The sequence below is a fragment of the Natator depressus genome, chromosome 2 (assembly GCF_965152275.1).
Source record: "Natator depressus isolate rNatDep1 chromosome 2, rNatDep2.hap1, whole genome shotgun sequence".
Taxonomy (NCBI): domain Eukaryota; kingdom Metazoa; phylum Chordata; order Testudines; family Cheloniidae; genus Natator; species Natator depressus.
Window position 1 is genome coordinate 248,867,942 of NC_134235.1, and position 25,608 is coordinate 248,893,549.

Here is a 25,608-nt window from a genome sequence, read left to right on the forward strand (position 1 = left end):
CTGTGCTGGTGTTGGTACCAGCTAGGAAGCCTACAAAAGATGTGACTTCAGTACCGTCTTTCGCACTGACACTCTCCATGTCAGTACTCAGTTATGCCTCAACTTCAACAATGGTCTCTCTCTTAGCACCCACAGCTTTGGTACCAGGGCATTTCTCTGACAGGGTACGAATGATACTTCATACTTTGGCACCAGTGTTGAAGTCCATCCTGGCACTGAGTGTTGACATAGTCCATTCAACATCTTGTGGGGTGTTTACAGTACTAACTACAATGTTGTCATAAATATAAAGGGAAGAGTAACCATCTTTCTGTATACAGTGCTATAAAATCCCTCCTGGCCAGAGGCAACATCCTGTTACCTGTAAAGGGTTAAGAAGCTGAGCTAACCTGGCTGTCACCTGACCCAAACGACCAATAAGGAGACAAGATATTTTCAAATCTTGCTGGGGGGGGGAAGGCTTTTGTTTTGTGCTCTTTGTTTACAGTGGTTGTTCTCTCTTGGGACTGAGAGAGGTCAGACAGTAATCCATCTTCTCCAACCCATCCTAATCCAAGTCTCCAATATTGCAACCAGTATAGTTAAGCCAGGCAAGGCGGATTAGTTTATCTTTAGTTTTATGTGAATTTTCCCTGTGTTAAGAGGGAGGTTTATTCCTGTTTTCTGTAACTTTAAGGTTTTGCCCAGAGGGGGATCCTCTGTGTTTTGAATCTGAATTATGGGTTATTCCTATGGGTTATTCACACAGGGCTAACTTCTCCAGGGTACTGAGCATTCTGGCCTGAGTCCAGCGAGGCACTGAAGCAAGTGCTTAGCTTTAATATAAATAATCCCATTGACTTCAGTGGGTCAAGATGAAGCCTGGGGTAGGCTAGGCTCACAGGTAAAGAAACTCTTCCCTTGCCCATTTTGAACATCACAGTATTTTTGGAGTGCCACCATAAGTATAATTTAAATCGGTTTGTCACACAACCCTGTGTGTTGGCTTGCACTGCAAATATCAATTTAAATCTCTGCCTGTCATCTTCCTGCTACAGCTCCTTGTCAGCTAGTCTGCCTACTCCCCATGCTATGGTAAGAGACAAGGTCAGTTTATGTAGGTTTGAAAGAGGAAAAGGAGCAGGCTTCAGACTCAAGAGCACTGAGCAGAGCATGTGTGTGTACCTACAGTGTATATTTTTAAGGATATACAGTACAGACATATAAGAAGGGGACACGTAAAATCTGAAACAGGTTTTAATATTAGGTAACTGTGATGGTTCTTGAGGTACCCAGAACTCTGAATCACATTTTTACCACTCCCCCCCGCCTTGAGTGAGAGGGAGACTTGCTTGTGCATAACTGGGTATCAGTTCCCTGTCACCAGCAGCACAGGTGCCGATTTTCCAATGTGCCAGGGGGTGCTCGACCCCTGGTTCTGCCCCAGGCCCCACCCCCACTCCACTCCTTCCCCCCAAAGCCCCACCCCCATCCACCTCTACCCGCCGTGTTCCACCCCCTCCCCCGAGCACACCGTGTCCTCACTCCTTCCCCCTCCCACCCCGCATGCCACAAAACAGCTGATTGCAGCAGGGAGGGAGTGGGAGGTGCTGATGGGCAGGGCCCGCCAGCAGGCTGGAGGCTTTGGGGGGAGGGGGAGGTTCCGATGCGGGGCTGCCGCTCGGCGCTCTGCACCGACCATTTTTTCCTTGTGGGTACTCCAGCCCCGGAGCACTCATGGAGTCTGTGCCTATGACCATCATCCTGTTAGTCACCAAAACACTCCCTTCTGGACTATGTCAGCCCTTATTTTGCCTTGCAAGTTAACAATAGGTGTACTCCAGCCCCGAGACCCTTTGAAGCATTCCCTTGTAGTAGCATATCCACTGAACACTCACCAAAATACTTGGTGTGCTGTCCCTAAGGCAGGGGTGGGCAAACGTTTTGGCCCGAGGGCCACATCGGGGTTGTGAAACGGTATGGAGGGCCGGGTAGGGAAGGCTGTGCCTCCCCAAACAGCCTGGCCCCCACCCCCTATCCGCCCCTTCCCACTTCCCGCCCCCCTCAGAACCCTCCTGCTCCTTGTCCCCTGACTACCCTGACCCATCCACCCCCCACCACTTCTTGTCCCCGATCACCCTCTCCCAGGACCCCCGTCCCTAACTGCCCCCCTCCCCGAACCTCTGCCCCATCCGACTGCCCCTGTCCCCTGACTGCTGCCACCCCCGACCCCTTACCATGCTGCTTAGAGCGTCAGGACAGGCTTGTTGGAAAGCCTGGCAGGTGGGTGGGCGCAAGCCATGCTGCTCGTGCAGCAGCATGGCTGCAGGGGAGGGAGGACAGCGGGGGAGTGGCCGGGGGCAAGCCTCCCTGGCCAGGAGCTCAGGGGCCAAGCAGGACGGTCCTGCGGGCCGGATGTGGCCCACGGGCTGTAGTTTGCCTACCTCTGCCCTATGGGAATAGTGTACACACCACCTTGTATGATTCAACTCAGGATCAGCATTTAACAAGAAGTTAATGATCAAAGATTCAAGAGATAGTGAGTAAGGATAACGGAATAAAGTAAAAGCTGTTTTATCTGGCACTTCACCAACCAGAAAGCTCTATAAACCAACATTTCTGATCTTTACTGAAATTCCGGGTTTATAGTTGGTTTGGCATGGGGCTGGCAGTGGGTTGGGGTGGGGGAGAGGATGTGGAGCAGGGGTTCTGGGAGGGAGTTTGGGTGCAGGAGGGGGTTCGGGGCAGGGGGCTGGGGCGTGGGGTGCCAGATTCAGGGGGCGTTCACCTTGGGCGGCTCCCCACAAGCGGTGACCTGTCTGGGCTGCTCCTAGGCAGAGGCGTGGCAGGTGGCTCTGTGCGCTGCCTCCTCCCGCAGGCACTGCCCCCACAGCTCCCATTGGCCATGGTTCCCAGCCAATAGGAGCTGCAGAGCTAATGCTTGGGGCAGGGCCAGGGCAGCGTGTGAAGCTGCTTGCCGCGCGTCCGCCTAGGAACAGCCCGGACAGCACACCGCTTGGGGGGAGCTGCCTGACGTGAGTGCCCGCTGAATACAGCACTCCGCACTTCCTCCCGCACCCCAATCCGCTGACCCAAGCCCCTTCCCACACCCAAACTCCCTCCCTCTTTGTTAAACAGCATTTTTCACTTACCGGCACCTCCCATTCCCCCAACATGCCGGATAAAACAGCTTTTACGGTACATAAAAAATCATAACATGCTTTCTAGAGACTAAACTTAGTTTAACAAGCTAACTGCCTGTCGAAAGAAGTTTATCTCACCTAAAGCCTTTTGCAGCATTTTCCACTGAGGTAGGTAGAGATCCAGTTTTCATGAATGTAAACACACTGCCTGTTTACTTTCCAGTTGGAAGATCAAAGAGTGTCTTTTTGCCTTCTTATATCCCTAAAGTTCATTGTCTGTACTGAGTCAGGATAATTCCCATTGTGCTGTGCTGCTGCCCTTTTGATTTCATCTCCCCCTGTTTACTTCATATGTAGATGTGTAGCCATTGTATTAGCTTACAATGCTTTATTCACATGCTGACAGAGACAAATGAATAAACATCTTTCCTCAGACACAAAACATGTTTTTTGCAGTGTTGTAGTCATGTTGGTCCCAGGATATTAGAGAGACAAGGTGAGTGTTCTATATACTATTCTATATAGGTTCTTATATCATGCTCATCGCCATAGTATCTGAGGCACAGGTGTTGACTTTCCAATGTGCTGGGGCAGTGCTCTCCCCCAGCTCTGCCCCAGGCCCAGCCCCCACTCCACCCCTTCCCCGACATATCCCTGCCCTGCCTCTTCCCGCCCCGTTCCTCCCCCCTCCCAAGCATGCTGCGTCCTTGAACCTCCTGCACGCTGCAAAACAGCTGATTGTGGCAGGCGGGAGGCGCAGTGAGGGAGAGGTTCTGATGGGGGGGCTGCCGGTGGGTGCTCAGCACCCTCCATTTTTTCCCTGTGGGTGCTCCAGCCGTGGAGCACCCATGGAGTCGGCAACTATTCTCTGAGGACTTTCCAGTAAGTGAATCAAACAACATGATTGCATATCCGTCACTTGTTGTTTATTCTCTTATCTTCTTCTCTCCAGGGGAAGACTCATGTGCAGTGGAGGGTCTTGTATTGGTAAGGTTTCTTTAAAAAAAAAAAATCTGTTGCTATAAGTTTGTTAGAGACAGCAAAGCCAAAGAAATGTGCCTTGCACTTAGAGCAGAAAGAGGTAAGGTTTGTGATGGCCACTAATTCTTGGTCATTTCACAGTCGTGGGCTCTCACAAGCTTTGTCCTCCATCATGATTAGCTGCATTGTTCCAGAAGAGCACAGTTGTCACTGTGGGTCAAGAATGGAAAGGTCCAACCCATTGAGGACCTTTCAGATTAATTCAATGTTCTGTTCTCAACACCAGAAGTGAGCCAGTGGAGGACATGGAGCATTGATGTGTGCAGTGTTCTCAGGGATTTGTTCTGGTAACAGGTTGGGATGCTGCGTTCTGTACAAACTGGAATGTCTTGTTTGCTACCACCTTCACACACAATCAGTAAATAACAATAATTATAGCATCTAATGTTTCAAAAGCCCTTTAAGAATAGAGAAAATTTTATAACATCCCCTCCAGATAGGGAAGAAAAACAGCTGAACGCAGTTTTTTGGATGAGACATCCCCTTCCTTACTAATTTCTTTGGGGATGGTGCAGAATGTCATCACTCCATGAGTCTTGCACCTGGGTCTGTGGAGTTCCCAATCAGTGGTCACCTCCTGCTCCTACCCAGTGGCTTGCTACTAACCAACTGAGTGGAGAGACCATGAAACCTGAAACTACATCAGGCAGGCCTCTCCCAGGGTCTGATTGGAGAAACATCAGGATCTCTGATAGGTGAGGGCTTCCTACTCCAACTCAGAAAGAAACAAGAAAGTTGTCCACACATCTGGGCTCTACCTGCCTGCTACACTGGACCCTGCCTTCTCACCTGACTCCTGGTTCCTGCTTCCCTGCCTTGTTTCTGCTTTCCTGACCTGTTCCAGGTTCTTGATCCTTGCTCCCAGTCTCAGATTACAACTCTGACCCTTGGTTCAACTCATGATTCTGATTTCACCTCTGACCCTTGGCCCAACTCCCAACTGACTCCTGCTCCATCCACTAGACCCGGTGCCAATATCCCAGCCCCAACAGTTTGTGCAGACCATTACCCTAAGAGGTTGGCCTAGGAAAGGTATATGGATGGAGCCAATTGGCCAATCTCGGCTCCAAGAAGAACCAGGCTTGGCTGAGTGGGCAGTCTGCCTCCAGGCTGCCAGCCGAGCACAACAGGATTAAGTTGCGCAATTGCTGAGAACCAACTGTTGCAGGAGCAGGCGAGCCAGCACCGCATTGAGAATACAGTGCTGTGGGCACAACCTGCAGAATCCACCCCCAGTAGCGTCCCTGGATATCCTTTGCCAGAACGGTTTGATAGTAATCAGTGTTTCCAGGAATATATGAATCATTAGTGCCTTCAGTTCTAACTCTGTCCCCAGACATACACTTCTGACCATGCCAAGGTAGGCCTGGTAATTAGTCCACTGTCTGGGGAAGCATTGGATTGGGCCTGGCCTTGCTGAAAGGCAACAGCCTGATACCGTCAAACTGGGACCCTTTTCTTCAGTTGATATCATCAATGTATAGGGCCCTACCGAATTTGTGGCCATGAAAAATGCATAATGGATCGTGAAATCTGCTCTCCCTGGGAAATCTGGACTTGTGTACTTTTGTGTAAAGAGATCCTTTATTGGAAACTCCACACTTCCTGCACAGCTGTTCTGTGCAAAACCACCCATACATCTCCACTCCAGGGTTTTAGTGGTGCTGAGGAGCTTGTGACCATCCCTTTGCACTCGGGTGGATTGCACCCTGTAAATGAAATGTGAGTTGTGTCCAAAGTTCACTGTATAGTTACATGCAGTTCCCATTTTTGTATGGGGAAAGGTAAGGATCCACACCGTGGTGCTAACCTCAGCATTACTACATCCAGTGCACCAGGCTGCTAATAAACTATGAAAATCAGTTCTCCACAATTCACACTCTAGCAAACAAGTAGGAGATTTTGTTCATAGTTCAGCGAGCAGATCTAACCCTTTTTCTCTTCTGACCGCTTTAGTCTTTCTGTATTTCTGGAGCAAGACTAATTAAACCAGAAACAAGGAATAACAATGTTTTAAATTAAATCTGCTTAAACACATTGCTACATAATAATAAGAATATTTTGGGCTTATTATATGACTAGAGAAAACTAAAATATGCACTGTTGCATTCTGAAGAGAATAGCTGTTAAACACTCCAGTTGTGTAAGACTGTAATTGTACCATGTAACATTAGCAAATGGTGGGAAAATTACCATTTGTAACTATTCGTGCATTCAAAATGGTTGTGCCTTGATTTGCATTTAGATGGGAATTCCTTCTTGTGGCTCTCAAATCTATTAGGCTTCAAAAAGCAGGGTTTTTTTTCCCCTTCTTTGAAGTACTTGCAAGGACATTAAACTTTACTGTTAAACTATCAGTTGTACAACTGGGTCCCCAAGCATAACGGGAACACTAATGTCAATGCCTTTTCTGCTAAGGAAGCAATGAGTAGTGGAAATGCTTTAAGACAAACATCTTTTGATGCATGTCTGGGAATGCACATTTTTTTTTAATGAAGGACAGCTAAGACTTTTCTTGCAATACTTTAGTAAATCTGTTTCATGCAGACTTGTAGTTTGCAACAAAGTTTTTCTGAGTCTTTACCTAGTCATTGCAGATTAATATGTAACTTTTTGTATTACTCAAACACAACTTGCTTTAGAGTATTTTAATTTAAAGTGAAAGCTGGTTCTCTGGGAAAAAGGCAAACAAAGATGTGTTTATTTGTAGAAGGTGATTTAACCCACTCTTATGTAGGTTTCAGAGTAACAGCCGTGTTAGTCTGTATTCGCAAAAAGAAAAGGAGTACTTGTGGCACCTTAGAGACTAACCAATTTATTTGAGCATGAGCTTTCGTGAGCTACAGCTCACTTCATCGGATGCATACTGTGGAAACTGCAGAAGACATTATATACACAGAGACCATGAAACAATACCTCCTCGCACCCCACTCTCCTGCTGGTAATAGCTTATCTAAAGTGATCATCAAGTTGGGCCATTTCCAGCACAAATCCAGGTTTTCTCACCCTCCGCCCCCCCCCCCCCACACACAAACTCACTCTCCTGCTGGTAATAGCCCATCCAAAGTGACCACTCTCTTCACAATGTGTATGATAATCAAGGTGGGCCATTTCCTGCACAAATCCAGGTTCTCTCACCCCCTCACCCCCCTCCAAAAACCACACACACAAACTCACTCTCCTGCTGGTAATAGCCTATCCAAAGTGACCACTCTCCCTACAACGTGCATGAAAATCAAGGTGGGCCATTTCCAGCTGGATTTGTGCTGGAAATGGCCCACCTTGATTATCATGCACATTGTAGGGAGAGTGGTCACTTTGGATAAGCTATTACCAGCAGGAGAGTGAGTGTGTGTGTGTGTGGTTTTTTTGGGAAAAAAAGGGGGGGGGTGAGAGAACCTGTATTTGTGCTGGAAATGGCCCACCTTGATTTTCATGCACGTTGTAAGGAGACTGGTCACTTTGGATAGGCTATTACCAGCAGGAGAGTGAGTTTGTGTTGTATGGGGGTGGGAGGGTGAGAAAACCTGGATTTGTGCTGGAAATGGCCCAACTTGATGATCACTTTAGATAAGCTATTACCAGCAGGAGAGTGGGGTGGGAGGAGGTATTGTTTCATGGTCTCTGTGTATATAATGTCTTCTGCAGTTTCCACAGTATGCATCCGATGAAGTGAGCTGTAGCTCACAAAAGCTCATGCTCAAATAAATTGGTTAGTCTCTAAGGTGCCACAAGTACTCCTTTTCTTTTTACTCTTATGTAGGAAACACTCAGAGTATTCAATTAGAATTTACATACTAAGCCTAAAAATTTGTTTCTAGAGATGATCCAAAACTGTATACAAATTGCCTTAAAATTGGAGAGTTTAGATAAAATGGGGCCCAAAGCCAACACCATCCCTGGTGGTGTTTGCAGGCAAAAACAGAAGAAATAAGCTCTTGCCAAAACCTCCCCCAGTTTTATCCCATCTCTGTTTGATATTAATGTGTTGGATGATGTGGACACTGGGGAGCATATATAATAAATTTACTTATTTTAATAGTCAGTTCTATTTTGTAATATAGACACTGCACTGCACCCAGTTCAAAAACTGTAATCCACAAAACATCAAGTATCCTCTGTTAGAAGTCCTTATGAGACCTGGCAACCACTAGAATAATCACATGGGGTGAAATCCTGGTCCCATTTAGCCCAGTGGGATTTTTGCCACTGACTCCAGTGCGTTCAAGCTTAACAGAAAAAGCTTTACCAAGAAAACTACTCATGGCAACACTGACAAAACCTAGAACTGTTTTCAGCCTTTTAAGAATATTCCTAGATTCATAGAGTTTAACAGAGTTATTCCAGTTTTACACCACTGTAAGTGGAATCAGAATCTGCTTTCTAGTGATTTCTCGACATTCCTCTGCATTGGGGCCCTGATTCAGCCGTCCATCCCTGTTCTGAAAAGCATGGAAATACCTGCTTAACTTTAGGCATTGCTTAAGCATGCATTTAAACTTAATGTGCTTAAATGCATTCCTAAACATGGATGGATTTAAGAATGTTTTAATGTTTTGCTGAATTGTGACCTGGGTGTACTCTTTAATCTCCTGCGAAAAGCAAATAAATGTTATCCATATGTTCCTATAGATTATCAACGGCTCACTTAGTCCCTGATTCTGAAATCAAATGTGCATAGGCAGATCATTACACACAGCCAGAGTCCCATGGGAGATGAGATGATGGAGCTAGTTCTTTATGCCAAGTTCCCAGTTGTTAGTTGTAAGTATGCTTGGATCCTTACATCTGTGCAGAAGCAGTCTCTTGGTGTATGAGAAAAGTAACTGATGATTATTTTTTATAAATTACCCATCAACTTTTGAAAAGCAATTAAATTAAGTAAAAGGATTAGTTCTGATTTTTAAATTCATTGGGATGTACTGTTTGGCTATATTTATTGGCTACATGCTAATGGCTAAAAACATATGGGTTTGAGTAGAAATTTCTATTATGACATGTTTTTAAATTTAACAGTTATGTTTCCATGTGATTATTAAAGTGATTAAGAGCTATAAATGTAAGAGTGTAAATATCACTAATATGTTTTAGTTTATTAATATGGAGAGAGGAGTCATCTCTTAATAGTTAAGATGAAGCAAGCCTTCTATTATAAGGCTGATGTTCAGCCTCCTCTAATGTGGCAAAAAAACCAAAACAGACCAGTTGAAATTTGACAGGCTGCATCCTGTTATGAAAGAGAATTTTTAAGCCTTTTCCAAAATTAAAATTTTTTTTGAAGTTTTTTGGATTCACGTTTTTGGATTGGTTGAACTTTTAAAAAATCCTTTTAACGTTTTTATATCTGTGTGTATACACACTGATAATTAAGAGTTCAGTCTTACCCCAAAATGGTAATAAGAACATAAAAACGGCCATACTGGGTCAGACCAAAGGTCTGTCTAGCCCAGTATCCTATCTTCTGACAGTGGCCAATGCCAGGTGCCCCAGAGGGAATGAACAGAACAAGTAATCATCAAGTGATCCATCCCCTGTCACTCATTCCCAAATACCTGCATGAAGACAAAGAAAATCTGGAAGGCTCCAATGGGCCGGAGTGATAATGAGTGTGTAGTTGGTAGGGAGAAATATGGTGGATACGTTACTTTCCATTTTCCACACTCTTTAACATTTAAGGTTGTTTTTTTTAATACATATGATGGATTACTGTACATATTAAGTCTGAAATTGTCACTTATACATTTAGGGCCTAAGCCACAACCAAAACCATTACTGAAATCAATTAGATTTTGGGCGATAAAGAATGCAGCTTTGGGCCTTTCTGGTGTTTGGGTTTACCTTTCAATATGTCTGTCTCAAAGCTCCTAGGATCCCCTATTTTGCTCCCCAACTCAGACCCGGCATAGCATCTGCTACCCAAGCAGGACTGGATGGGACTTCTTCAGAGCCAGTGAGTGATCCTGAATTGAGTTAAGGGGCCACTGTTTAGCAGCATTAGGTACTTGCTCCTTCCTATCCTGTTTCCACCATACTTAACATTCGACCTCCATGATGCTTTCATGGGGCATAAAATTGTGAATGAAAACAGTGTTTCCAGCATGGCAATACATAGACAGGCAGGGCTGTTTGGCCTGAGCACAGGCCTGGGAGCCAAGAACTCTCCAATTCTAATCTCAGCCCTTTCATTAACTTCCTCTATGGGTTTGTGCAAATCAGACCCTCCCTGCTTCAATTTCCTCATCTGAGAAGTTGGGATAATACTTACTTATGTGCATCACAGAAGTGTTTGGGGAATTAATTAATGTGTGTAAAGTGCTGTGGAGATGAAAATGTTAAATGTTGTTTTAATATATTAATTATAACTGTATATAAAATCCAGGGGAAAGACTTCCTCCTTCAGAATATGAGTAATTCCTATTAATTATAATGTTAAAACGTTAGGGAAAGAACACAGCAATAAAAACTAAGCAATTTGCTACTACAATTTAAGCTCTCCCCTTCCCAAAATTATTTTGTTTACATCACATTTTTATGACTTTTGCTATTCTATTAACCTTCAGTTGTTTGTTTTACTTTGCCTCCATAAAGATTGCTAGCAGAACTGTATTAAGGTTCTGACTGTGTCAGCATTCTGGTTGTAAACCCCTGTTTTTAAGACATTAATAACTTCTGAGCTGTAAACTAACACAGAAGGAAAATGCTCAGACAATTTTCAAAAATATATATTTTCAAAAATAAACCAACCATTTACTGTTTCACTATGGTGCAAAACAACTAAGTTTTGTTTTGCAATAATGGATAACAAATGTTTTACGAAATTACAGTATATGAGAAAGATACCAGTATGTATGGCAGGAGCACTGTTCCTTTACACAATAAAAACAGATCAAAGTAGAGGGGCTGCAGCATAATGAAGAATCTGGCTCAGAGCATCTAAAGTTTTAAATTATTTTGAACACTGTTGGTTTAAAACCCAAATGTGTTAACATTGTAATAGCTTCAAACCTTGTCTAGATTAGGAGTAAAGATGTATTAGTAGTAGTAAAAAGAACAGGAGTACTTGTGGCACCTTAGAGACTAACAAATGTATTAGAGCATAAGCTTTCGTGGGCTACAGCTCACTTCATCAGATGCATAGAATGGAACATATAGTAAGAAGATATATAGATATACACACACACACACACATACAGATAAGTTGGAAGTTGCCATACAAACTGTGAGAGGCTACTTAGTTAAGATGAGCTATTATCAGCAGGAGAAAAACTTTTGTAGTGATAATCAAGATGGCCCATTTAGACAGTTGACAAGAAGGTGTGAGGATACTTAACTTAGGGAAATAGATTCAATATGTGTAATGACCCAGCCACTCCCAGTCTCTATTCAAACCCAAGCTAATGGTATCTAATTTGCATATTAATTCAAGCTCAGCAGTTTCTCGTTGGAGTCTGTTTTTGAAGCTTTTCTGTTGCAAAATTGCCACCGTTAAATCTTTTACTGAGTGGCCAGACAGGTTGAAGTGTTCTCTTACCAGTTTTTGAATGTTATGATTCCTGATGTCAGATTTGTGTCCATTTATTCTTTTACGTAGAGACTGTCCAGTTTGGCCAATGTACATGGCAGAGGGGCATTACTGGCACATGATGGCATATATCACATTGGTAGATGCGCAGGTGAACGAGCCCCTGATGGCATGGCGAATGTGATTAGGTCCTATGATGGTGTCTCTTGAATAAATATGTGGACAGAGTTGGCATCGGGCTTTGTTGCAAGGATAGGTTCCTGGGTTAGTGTTTTTGTTGTGTGGTGTATGGTTGCTGGAGAGTATTTGCTTCAGGGTGGGGTAGTAGGCATCCTTCAGTCTCGAGAGACCATGGATATGCGCTCCTGAGAGGTAAAGAAGTTGCTCAGTTGGTTTTATGGCAGCTGTAACTGAAGAGATCCACTCGAGAGAGAGAGAGACATGTTCTAACACATTTGAAAAGTCAAATGTGGACCAGATACACACTGCCTTTGATATGTGATAAGCCTATGGGGAGCTCAATAGGCTCAAACTCAGTAATCTTAATGCATGTTCAAGTATACACTGCCTTGCCTACAGTAGACTTAAAACATGTTATCTAACACATTCTAACATCATACCTTTAACTCCTAGTCTAGACAAGGTCTTAGTATATTAATACATACACTATATATTAGTATAAACTAGTCCATACTATACCTAGTACAGACTAAAGGAGCTATAGAAACCTTTTGTGGCAGCAGATTAAATAGTCTAAATACACAGATGTTCCTACATTATGCCATATCATATCAATGTAATGGGAGTTACAGCCCTGTCTGGGGTAAGACAGATTTTTCTCCTAGACCTTAATGACTCATCCTTTTGTGCTGACGTAGTTCATTGATCTCAGAATATTAGCATGCCAGTATCCTGCTAGGCTAGCTCACAGTTGTTACACAGACAAAACTGCGCAGGATCATTTCAGGGGACAAGACAAGATGTCACGTTTATTGTAACACAATTTGATTTATGACCAATAACTAATATCTAATACCTATGTATACACACACACACAAACACACACACCAAATGTTCTGCAGCTGCTGTATAGTTACCAGTCCTGAATGTAGCTTGAGTTCGTGGCTTGGGTTCGTAGCTTGTGGCGGCTAACTGGCCAGGAAAGCCGGGCACAAGGAAGGGCTGGGTCTCTGTTGGGCATGCACCAATGCCCTTCCATGTTGGCAGCAGAATGTTACCCTCCAAAGTCTTCCATCTCACCCATCCATTTTGTAGGCTTTAGTTTGAATCCAGAGTCTATAGGTCTTGCTGTGTCAGGCTGCCTCTGGGTTCAGTGTGATTGATCACCCGTCAATTGCAGACATGACTTTCAGCCTGGGACCTGGCTTTGATGTTTCTTCAATTGTACTTTTGTTCTTTTCTTTTGAGGGTGGACTCTTCTTACTTTGTCAGGGCTGTTGTCTGCATCTTCAGCCCTTGGGTGTTTACACTTTATTACATCAGGACGGGCTGGGGCTGGAGGTTGATTCCATCATCCATACATACCTCATTCAGACAACTAAACTAATAAGATTACAGCAGGGTTTTGCAAAAATGAAGGTTGCAGCAAGCTTTTACAAAATAGAGTGCGCATTTTAAAATGGAGTTGGGGACAAGTTAAAGTGGAGTTCGAGTTACAATATGGACAAGTGTAAGGAATGGCAACAGTGAACAGAAGTTACAATGTTGAAACATTGCAAGTTTCAGCGATTTAAGCAGCAATTGGATTGAAAGTGAAACTCAATTAGCCAGTTATTGGGGTAACTGGTTTTATGAATGAATGTTGTTTCATTCATAAAACTTTACTTATGAAGTTATATTAATAAAGTGAACAATTAAAAATAATTTCATTGATCAGTTCTACACAGTGGGTGAGTGAAAGATGGAGTTTCCATTGCAAGGATGGAGATTCTTAGTTTCCATTGCATTTATAAGCAGTACAGAGGCAATTATAGCACAGTGTCGTTTTGGTAAAACAGCTATCTGCAATGTAGTATTACGTATACACTAGCAAATATTACTAGGGGTTAATAATCTTTAAATTACATTGAATTTGTCTTAATATTGTCAGCTTGGATACAGTTTTCCCCACAAAAAAATTAACACTCTGATCCTGCAGTGATGATTGTGAGGTTTGCTGGCATAGAGCTTATGGCATGATTTGGGCCTAAATGTCTTCTTATGACTTATTATGTACTATAGCAGGTGAAATACGTTGTGTACTTTCAGGATGTGTGTGTCAAATGTAAGCTACAAACAACATATGAATTTTTATTTAAATGTTGGGTATTTAGTAGCTTATTGTGTGGTGTTAAAAAAAAAGAAACACAATTTTAAAATCTGGCATAATTTTTCTTTCCAATCAAACATCTATTCATAGTTTAATAGATCCATAGATTCCAAAGCCAGAAGGGAGCACTGCGATCATTTAGTGTGCCCTCCTGTATAATAGAAGCCATAGAACTTCCCAAAAAATAATTCCTAGAACATATCTTTTTGGAAAAACATCAATCTTGATTTTAAAATTACCAGCAATGGAGAATTCACCGTGATTCTTGCTAAGTTGTTCCGATGGTTAATTACTCTCACTGTTAAAAATATAAGCCTTATTTTCAGTCTGAATTGGTCTAGCTTCAGCTTCTGGCCATTGGATCATTTTATACCTTTCTCTACTAGATTGAAGAGCCCACTATTAAATATTTGTTTTCCATGTAGATACTAACAGACTGTAATCAAGTCATCCCTGAACCTTCTTTTTGTTAAGCTAAATAGATGGAGCTTTTTTCAGTCTCTCACAATAAGGCATGTTTTCTAATCCTTTAATCATTCTCGTCGCTGTTCTCTGAACCCTCACCAATTTATCTATATTCTTCTTGAATTGTGCACACCAGACCTGGACACAGTATTCCAGGAGTGGTTACACCAGTTCCAAACGCACAGATAAAATAACCTCTCAACTCCTACTTGAAATTCTCCTATTAATGCATCCAAGGATGGCACTAGCCCTCTGGCCACAGTGTCACACTGGGAGCTCATGTACAGCTGATTATCCACCACAACCCCCAAATCGTTTTCAATCACTGCTTCCCAAGACAGTGTCCCCCATCATAAGTGTGGCCTACATTTCTTTGTTCCTAGATGTATTTAGCCATATTAAAATGCATATTGTGTGCTTGCAGCCAGCTTATCAAGCTATCCAGTTCACTCTTTATCAGTGACCTGGTCCTCATTCTTTATTGCTTCCCTAATTTTTGTGTCATCTACAAACTTTATCAGTGATGATTTTATGTTTTCTTCCAGGTCATTTAATGAAAATGTTATAATAGCTTAGGGCCAAGAACCAATCCCCATGGGACCTCGCTAGAAACGTGCCCTATGATATTGCTAGGACAATCAATACCCTTTTGGACTTCCAGTTATATATAATTTATATCCTTTTTAATTAAAAAATAAACCAGATTTCTGTAACTAATTCCCTGATCCTACAAAAACATGCTTTATTACTAGTTTAGTCCTATCAATATTAATTTTTCTCCTGAAATGTATGTATTCTTTATTGGAAGTTTTACTTTCATAGTAGGGCCACCACTTGTCTGGGTTTTCCCAGAATTTTTTTTGTTTGTTTTGTTTGTTTTTGTGAGGTAGCTGTCCTGGGAAGTCTGCAAGGGTGCTCAGTTTTATTGGCTCAGGATTATCCCAGATGTCTTGTTTTTTTTGTAACTCAGAGATGGCAACCTTAGTTCACAACTTTTTCTCCATGGTAAATATTTTTGTTAAGATACACGTCAGTGGTGTTCTTCATTCTGACAAGTTTACTTTTCATTCTTCCAAACAGGTGTCATTTGCTATATGACGGGGGTTAGGTGCCCCCCTTGACCTTGCTCCTTCTCCCAGAATTTTCACAGCTCCTCACCAGCTGGAGCTGTGATAGCTCCCCACAGAACTGCAGGGGCCACTATAGGCACTGGCTTATATTTGTTTGAGTTGGGGTGACACCTTAATGGTTTTGGGGTTCTTTTTTAAACAAACAAACAAAATTTGGTAAGAAGCACATTTTACCCTGATCAATATCAAGACAACTGATATAAAAGGAAAATTGAAGTGGGGGGGTTAAGCACAGCTGAAATAAAAGATATAATTAAAATGCTGTGGATGTTCTGAAGTATTGCTACTTAGTGTATGCAGTATTGGTGGTTTGTATGGCTGATCAGCTACAATATTCATTGAGGTATATATTCATAATATTTCTCCATTACAAAAAACAACACACAAGTTGTTTGGAGTTAAACTTGACACAGTGTCCTCATGGTGGTCTTTCTTATGACCAAGAATTGGACACTCCTACTTCCTGAGCAGATGAGGGTTCATATTAAAGTCCACTGGAAAGGGTTTGTTTAGGGGTAGAAAGCAGTCACCCAACCCCCCTGAGGCTCTCATTTTCCTTCTTTGGAGCTGCCATGCAGAACTGTGCTAGAATTGTTAAGGTTCTGTACTCCCTTCTCAACCCTTAACTCTCACTAACACACATTTTGTGGTGTTCCCTAGTTTTTGTGCATGTTGTTCTGCTGGAAAGCAAGAAATATTGAATGCCTTAGTCCTCTGTCCGCCTTCTCCTTGGAAGACTTCCTCACCTTCAGCAGCCAGTGCCTGTGACTGGGAGCCAAATAAACCTTAGTATTCTCTACATGGTTGCTATGACTCCTTTGAAGCACCATGCTCTGCATCATGGAGCTGCCACAGCTCAGCAAGGGACAGAGAACCTACTTCTAAGGAGAAGGAATGCTTCCTTCGAAGCTCTACAGCAGAGAGAAGCCTGGGTTCCTTCTGAGCCCTGCAGACAAATAAGTCAGTAGCTGTCCAAGGAAAAGGCAGTTAAATAAGAGGGTAGAGATGAATCAGTGACAACCATTAAGAACTAAAATGAAAACTCCCAGGAAGAGGCAGAAGGGGTTAGGTAACAAGGTAAGCAGAAGAACTCAATCCCCCTGGACCTGTCTCTGCCAGTTGCTAGCAATCAGTGATTTTGGGCCACAAAAAGTATATGCTAATTCAGAAGGCTGATAATGTAAACTTTATTTACATTACCCTGTCTCAGCCAGTGTGATTTATGCTGAACATTTCTAAAGCATCCACACTTTAGTGACTAACAACTTCAGGCTATTCATTTTCTAAATTATAGACTATGAGGCCAGAAAGGCTCATTATGATCATCTAGTCTATCCTCTTGCATAATAAAAGCCATATACTTTCACCCATTAATTCCTGCATCAAGACCATAACTTCTGATTAAGCACCAGAGCATTTCATTTAAAAAGAAACCCAATCTGGATTTAAAGACTTCAAATGATGAAGAATCTATCCCATCCCTTGGTAAACTTTTCCAGTGGTTAACTACCCTTACTTTAAAAAATGTGTACTTTATATGAACAGACTTAGAAAAGTGGAGGTAAAATAAGAACCTTAAAATATTTTACACCTGGTCATTAACGTGGACCAGCTGTATTTAAACAAGCTATAGCACCTGTGTAGCAGAAACTAATAAAGAAAATGGAATGATCACTTTAGAATGGGCTGTCCCAACTTTGTCCAACAGTACAGCAACTTACCAGGAGCATGAAGACTACTCCACTTGTTCCATCTGTCCAAAATCCGGTCCCCACACTCCTTACAGCTTCATTTACCACAGCATCTCTGTCTCATGAGTACAGAATAGGACAGATGACACTCATCTTTATCTTTGCTTCAGAGAAATGGGGCCTGCACAGACAACAGTCTGACATGCAGTGTAACCAGGCCCCCTGGCATCAAGCTGGACCACTGCATGCTGGGACTTGCTGAATGTTGTGGCCCGCTGTAATGCTGGGGTCTGACTCTTGTGTGTCTCACAGTGCCACAGCCAGGCTGGGACCCTCGCTGTCCTGGGAGGCTAGGCCTACAGTAGGTGTGGGAGGCATGTTGTGGGAGGTGGAGGATGGGGTCTCCAGGCACACCAGGACCCGTGACACGCCTGGGAGGGCAGGGACTGTAGCGGGGACTGGTCTGCACGACAGCCTGAGAAAGACATGCCTCGTGAAGGTGGCCCACCCTTGGCAGTGGGGAGGTGGGATCCAGCATCCCCCGCTAGACAGCGGTGGGACTGGCTGCTCACGGCCGCCTTAGCAGGTAAATATATCGGACACTACCAACACCGGCTGTCGGGGGAAGGGCTTCCTCCTGGCAGGTTACCTTACCCCGACCCTGGGAAGAATGGCAGGCGGCTTTAACAGCCCGCCCTCGCCTTGCAGGCTGGACAGGGAAAGGTGGATGGCTTGACCCGGGGTGCGGGTAGCAATAGCACAACCACCGGTCTCTCCTCCCCGCCCCCCCCGCTCTCTGTGTGAATGGTAGTTACCTTCCCTCCTGTGTAGAGCAGCCTGCTTGATTGCTGCAAAACGGAATGTTCCAAATCCCAGTCAGGCCCCAGAAAGGGGGACAGTGAGGAGGAAGGGGTGGAACTTTCTCACCGAAAGGTTCTTTTGGCTGCCTGTGGAATCTAACGGACGTAAACGGCAGCTCGCTGGCTTGAAGGATGCTGAGGAGACGCGAGACCTCCCACGTCACAGGCCAGCGGCCTCTCCAAAGGACAGAGTCCTACCCGGCCTGGCTGTAAAGGGTTAATGGGCTGGGAGCAGCCGCCGGGGGTGGGGGTGCGGGGGGGAGGTCCCGCCTCCTCCCCTTCCCCAGTGCGTGTAGGAGACAGCACAAATCGAGCCCCGGCAGGCTGGAGGGTGACCCCCTCCCTCATCCCCACAGGGACTCGGGCTAGCAGCCGCCGTCCGCGTCCGCCCGGCGGCTACTCCCCTCCGTCAGACCGGCTCAGCCTCTGCCACGCCGGGCTGCGTCCGATGCCGCCGCGGGTCCGGTAGGTCCGCGCCTGGATGCTGATCCCCTTCTCCGTTTTCCCCCTTCCGCAGGCGGCGGCGGCGGCAGCTGCGGCGGCTCCGGCTTCTCCTCAGCCCCCGGCCGCCTCTGAAGGGATGCTGGAGAAACTAGAGCTCGACGATGAAGGTAAGTCGGAGGCGCTTGCCGCGGAGCAGCGACTGACGGACAGACACTCCTCTAGCTCCGGGCATCGCTGCCCGCTGCAGGCTCCGGGGCTCGCTCCTGGCCCTGCTGCTCGGGGGGCCGGACGGAGACGCCAGCATTCCCCGGGGGGGAGCGGGAAGCCGAGACAGTCGGGTCTCCCCGGCGGCGCGCGCGCGCCCGCCCGCCCGCTGGGGGCTGCCCCGCACCCTGCTGCCTGTGCCCTTGGAAAGGGGCGAGGCGGGTCGCTGGGTTACAGCCGACCCTGCCTCCAGACTCGGCCCAGCTCGTGCGGGGCGTGGGGCGATCGCTGCGTGGGGACCCGTCCCGAGTGTTCCGTTCGCACGCTGGGCGCTTCACAGCAGATGGCCACTCAGGCGAGCAAATGCCGCTCTTCGTCACCCTCTCCTGTGGTGGGATCCTTCGTCGCTCTTCCTTGATCTGTTTTTCCAGTTATCGCTGGGCCCAGTTCTGTATGTGGGGCGGAGGAGGATGAAAACCTGGACACGCGTGGGTTGGTTTTTTTGCTTTTAAAGAACTGTTGTGTATCCTGGTGATAACATGTACCGTAGACCTTGACGTCTAGATGACAAAATTGGGAATATTGTACCAGATGGGGGCAAGTATTAGAAAAAGTCAGTGTTCACAGAACAGACTTATCTCTGCCAGCTTTTCTTTGATGTTGCTTCCTATTTAGCTCCTAATTAGATGACTGACAAATAGTTAACTCAGGTAGGATTTGAGCCTCTGACTTATTTACATGTCTTGCAGGCACTACACTGTTTGTAAAGGAGTTTATTCTCTTCCATAATTTTGAGCAGATCTATAAGCTTGTGCCTTTTTGAAGGGGACTGTGTTGAAAACTTAAGGTAGTAGTTTTTAGACATGATGGCCCTTTCATAGTGAATGGCCATAGAAATCTAATTTTCATGTTTAATATTTTAAAGTAGCTAAAACTTCATAGGCTTTTTATTTGCAGAACATGTAGTAATATATCTTTTAAAACTTCGAAAATAATAGGCTGAGTCATTTATAGTAAAAAAAAAAAAAATGGTTCTTTTTGATCGCTGTTCCTTTCTGTAGTTGATATTGCTGTTGCATGTAATTAACCACAAACCTCATTTTAAATTTTTATGACTTTTAAAGGTTTTTTTTGCATCCTACTGACTTGACTGCTTGTCTAAGAGCTTCTTGCTCTATAACTTTTAAAGCAAAGGTAGGCCAGTCAAATGGACTCCTGCCTTTTTTTGTCTTGGTGAAGCCTCAGAAGAACAATAAAATCTGCAGCTTCAGTATGATTTATTTAACATGAATGTTGGATGTAAGGAATTCAGTCTCTAATTTGTACTATCCTTCCCCAATTTAATATCAATAATTTCTGACCAGATCTGTACCTTTCATGTACTTGATTGACTTCCTCTTATCTTCAGGTTGGAGAGTTAAACCATGACATGCAGAGTCTGTCCTAAACTTGTCTTATTGATCTGCTACAAACATTCAGTTTTGGGGAAATGTAAATAAATCACCTTTGTTTGTTTACTGTCTACTTTAATAGTAGTCAGAGTAACAAGGACAGATTCTTCTGCTGGGATAAGAGTATAGTTGGATAGATTAACAATATGGCTAGGTGGGTTAAGGGAACCACTGTTGTGGCCCCTTGTGGCATGTAGTAGTTTCCGATGAAGTGAGCTGTGGCTCACGAAAGCTTATGCTCTAATAAATTTGTTAGTCTCTAAGGTGCCACAAGTACTCCTTTTCTTTTTAATAGTATATCATAATATCTTGAGGTGGATGTCCGGTCTAAACAAAAACTCATTTACACAAGATAGTACAGATTACTGTGATAGAATAATTTATTTTCCAGTGCACATGTCAGATTATAAGATATGAATTCAATCATTCTCACTATTTGCAAACTTCTGTTCTATTGTGGTATTTCTTGGAATGTTATTTTTCCTCCATCAAACTGAAGTTAGGTATGTGGCTGTTCTTTTGAGTTGGTACTTAAGTTTGAGAGTTTTGCTTTGTTTTAATTTGTTGTATATGGGTTTTGGAATTTGTCAGAGGCAGCATGTTCCTCCATTGGTGGACAGTACACTTAATAGCAAACCCTGGCCCCAATCAGAGGCATTTGCTGTCTTCGTAGGGAATCTGTCTAGCATTTGGCTGGAAGGATAGTGATAGTGAAGGATAGTGATCAAAACATGGGCATTAAGAATGCTACTTACATAAAATAGGGGTATGTTCAGTGGAGAAAATTTTGATAAAACTAACAGCCCATACGTTAGAGCAAAACTTATTTCATTGTCACAATATGTCTTCATATGTGAAGTCAATACGTAGAGAAGCCCAAAGACAGTGGGATGCAGATGGAAATGTTCACAGTGCATATATTTTTGACCTCAGTCTTGCTCTTGTTGCTATGATTGAAGTTGTGCTAATGTTAGGGAAGGGAGGAGAGAAAATTTTCTGGTTATTTGGTAGATGAGACGTACTGAGTGGTAAGGTGGTTCAGAAACAAAAGGCCTTCAAGAATGTGATTAGATTTCACGCTGTGGATGCAGTTTTATCATATCTGGGGTTCTGTCTTGTCACATTTCAAGCCCTCTCTCTATAATGATCTATAAAATGACGTGTTTTAATTAAAAACTTGTTTTCTAGCTGCTATTATTGATTGATCTAGCTTTGTGTTTCACATATGGCTAGCTTCCCCAACAGTATGTCCACCAACAGGTAACTATCTGGTATATCAAATTATGCAACAGTTCCTTTGGAACAGAATGTTTAATAGAAAGTAACCATCAAAAACAAGGCCTCAAAATAGTCTTATTCCAGAATGGATCTGGCTTGTGATTCTCTTGAAAGCCTACACAAATGAGAGAGAATTTAACTGGCATTTTAATTTAAAGGAAATTAATTCACATTATTTGAAACTAATTAATTGTTTAAACTGAAGGGTGGGGGGAAGTGAAATGCTGCTTAGAATACAAACCTTTCTTTTAACTGCATTGTGTCTCATGGGATGGTATGTTGCTTTGCAGAATCTGGTTTCTCGGAAGGGATGGTCTGTAAGTAAAATGGACAGGACACAGACTCAAAAACATCACACTTGTATCTGGAAAATTTTGTACCTACTAGTGTTACAATTAACACATAAGATACCTATCCCTGAGAGAGAAATGTTTGTTCTTCCTTCTCCCTACTCTCTTCCCCTGCTCTACTCCCGCCCCCCCTCGCTTGTTCACTTTGGACATTTGACTGGACTCTCTTTATTGTTTCACTTTGTTGGTCAGTTGCAGATCCTGTCTTTTGCAATAGAATGATGCCATAATTCTTGTATTGAATGCTCTTACTCAGTCTTTTCAAGAGAGTGTTTACTAGTATTAGCTGCACTGGAGCTTAAACACAATAGCCAGCACATCAATATATACATAGAAGGGAAGGAGAGGAAGAAAGAGGTGGGCCAAAATATGTTTAGTTTGCTTGGATTTGCCCAAAAGACCCTTCTAAACATCAGTAAGAGAACAAAGAAACTTTTAATTATTAATAAAAGAGTTGTTTACTAGAAAGCTTAGGACATGCTGTTTAAATGCTGATTTCTCTCTCAGAAAATGGACGTTGAATTAAAATATTTTTAACTAGTTAAGATCAGTGTCCTTCTAGCAGGGATTGGAAATGAGACCACTGAAGTAGGTTTTCTTATCTTTCATACTGTTACTTTTTTGGGAGGCAGGGACAACCAGTTCCTTGTCACATTTCTGACAGTAACAAAGCTGATGTGTGCGTGTACCTAATAATAAACACACACACACCTGCTGTTACATCAAAGTGGATTCCTTGGTTTGTTTCACACACAGTTTTGGGTTGACTTGTGAAACTTCAGGACAGATCATGGATTGCATAGCTGCTCAAAAAGAAAAGAATAAATACACTGCTCCTCAACTGCTTTCTGTATGGGATCAGTGTCAAGCAATAGTAAGTCTGGGTTTTTTTTGTTTTTTTGCAAAGGCAGGGGAGGGAGGAGGCTGGGGAAGAGCTAGTAGAAGGAATTTGTTTTTGTGTATTTAACAGAAAAACTTCAGATTTTTACCACCACATTTTGAGTCAGTGGGTAGCTTCATTTTGTTACAGATGGAAATGTCTGAGCTCTAGATTTTTTTTTCCTTTTAAAATAATTGTTAGCATTATTGGTTGAAACAATACCATGACACTAATCTAATCTGAATTTTCTTCACCCCCCCGTCTCTAAAATTCCGTTAGGCTACAGAAGTTACCTTAGTTTCAGTATTTACAACACAGATATCAACCATATACCTGTCAGCTGTAGTAATTTGGTTGGTTCAGCATTGTAACTGTACCTTGGGTAACTGGTTCTGCTGCAGTGTTGGCTCACGGCCATCTCTTTACCATCTTATCCACCAGCACAATTTAAAGAAAATAAAGTGGCAGCACTGAGTATACAAAAAGCTGCAGTTGTTTTTTCCAGGCTATCTCATCCCAGATTAAAGGCTAGGAACAAATTTTTGTCATGTGGGGCTCATACTAAAGGTGTGGTGGAAGGAAGACCATAATGGAAGGGTATAGTGAGGGAGAAGAAACTCAGGGCTAACTGTCAGTAGTCACCTTAAGCCAACAGGGTGATTCTTATCAGAAAAGTCTAATAAGGTCTAAATTTTCAAAGGTAATGAGTGTGTTTTTAGTTTTGTTTTTTGGCACCCAATTTGAGAAAGTTAAAGAAGGCCCTGCCTTCTTAGAAAGTGCTGGACACCCACCTTTGAACAATCTGGCCCTTTTAAGGTGTCTTAGGTTCGGCATTCAAAATCATTAGTCATCCTTGAAAATATAGGCATAATATATTTACATTTTCAAAACTAATTTCAATAGATCTCTTGGCCTATATGGTGGCAAAAAAGAGCCATTTAAAGAAAATCTTGGGTTAACTCTTCCTACTTCGGGTCAGGTCTCTTTCAACTTTCTCCTTTGAACTATTACATCTTTAGTATGTTCAGGTGTCTTTCACTGACTGCTTCAGATTCACTTTAAAAAAAAAAAAAAAAAGCTTTTGTGCTGACATGGAGCTTTGTCTGTACTTCAACACTACAGTGAATGCTCATGATGCACTTGTGCAGCCCAGAATGAACACTGGAATCGTGGTTTTTAATCTTATAACTAGGCTCTAAGCTTAGACAGAACAATATTGCTATCGAGTCCAGATCAACACAGTGTTACAGTGACTGGCCTTCCATTCCAACAAGGTGGAAGGGATTCTCTTTCTAGACTGTCCAACAGGGTTTCTGCAGAACAATACATGGCCCAGGAGCTAAATATGCTTTGTCCACAGCACTTCTAGCCTAGGAAGTGAGTGCCCAGATTTAGAAGTTGAACCCATGTTTGTTGTATGGTAATGCTTGCAACTGCTGTAGGATCACTGAGCTTGTCCATTACTGATTATTGTGGATCAATATTAAACCTTTTAGACCCTGACACTTAAGTTTTTAGGAGGTTTTATGTGTGTCTAAAGAGTTGGCACTATACAATCTGCATTTCTAATCTTCCCACCAAATCTGCTCAGTGTTGCCCAGCTGTATCTCCTGTTTCCTTTCCTACACACCCACCTCTTGCACTATATTCTCCCAATTTCTTCTTCCCTTTTGATGACACCCTCTTGTCTATTTTCTGTGACTATATCTCTTTCATGGTGTTTCCTATGCATGGAGTAGCCTCCTACATACAACCTGTAGTATGCCAAACAACCTCTCCTCTCCCACAAGTTCTTCCTTAAATCTGTCTGTTAACCTTTCACCACTAACTGTCATCCCTTTTTCACGTCTCTGCTCATAATGCTTTAACTTGGCTCATGTTGTAATAACCCACTTCAGTTGTTGGGGGAGGCTGTAATACTGTTATAGGAAAGGTGGCAACAAAATGAATATTATAGGTTATTGACTCATTGCACAAAACTACATTAAGATAGTCAAGCATTCAAAAGTTTGGAAAAGGCAGAGTTACAGTTGCCTGTGCAACCTTAATTTGGCCTCCTTGTGTGTATGTATTATGATATACTCTCTAATTCCATGATCATACTGTTCTCCTCCCCCGCCCCCCAGACTCCTGACTCATTCAGTGCACAGGATAGACCTGCTCTGAGGATGCATCGGGGTTGTATAGTGATGGAATCTATCTGAAGGGCCCCTGCTTCATTTGTTGCAGAAGTTGGTAGATAGGGAGGCAGGGGATTATGAAAGAGAAAGGAAGGTCTCATAATTAAGGTAGTTGAATGTGCTACCCTGGGGAATTGGATTCTCTGTGGCAGTATCAAGGTAGTTGCTATGTTATGCCAGGCAAGTCCCTTCAATCACCCTTTCAGAGGTGGTCACCAATTGGATGTTCCTCATTTTATGGTGTTCTGGGATCTGATTTGCAGAAGTGCTGAGAACTCACAGCAGCAGTTGAAGTCAGTAAGAATTGTGCTTTGAGCATACAAAGTGCTATATAAAGTTACGTTCTCTGAAAAATTAGGTCCCAAGTGCCTCAGGTTGGGCACCCAAAATTAGTGGATACTTTTGATCTTAATTTGTCTCAGCTCACCATCTGTAAAATGGGGATAAGTACAACACTGCTATGAGATGAGGGGTTGATAAGATATATTAATTAATGTTAATGAAGCACTCCAATACTTGATGAACACCCCAGAAAAGCCCATGAGGAAATTAATAATTTTGCCTTCAGAGAAGGGTTTGAATAGTATGCTGTAAAGAAGGCATGGCCACATGCTGAACAGTGAGGATCAAACAAAATATTGAAGAGTGGCTCATTGAGTAC

At 43.2% G+C, this 25,608-nt stretch overlaps 1 protein-coding gene across 8 annotated transcripts in view; it reads left to right on the top strand.

Moving 5' to 3' along the window:
- PRKAG2 (protein kinase AMP-activated non-catalytic subunit gamma 2) overlaps positions 1–25,608 on the top strand; it is a 383,197-nt gene that overhangs the window by 263,431 nt on the left and 94,158 nt on the right. For 6 of the 8 annotated variants that reach the window (XM_074946314.1, XM_074946317.1, XM_074946316.1 and 3 more), the window contains one exon: positions 18,678–18,771. In XM_074946314.1, the coding sequence (XP_074802415.1) occupies positions 18,678–18,771 (94 nt within the window). Of the gene's footprint in view, positions 1–18,677; positions 18,772–19,149; positions 19,297–25,608 lie in introns of those variants that run through there. The other 2 variants (XM_074946315.1, XM_074946322.1) reach the window with 2 other exon arrangements.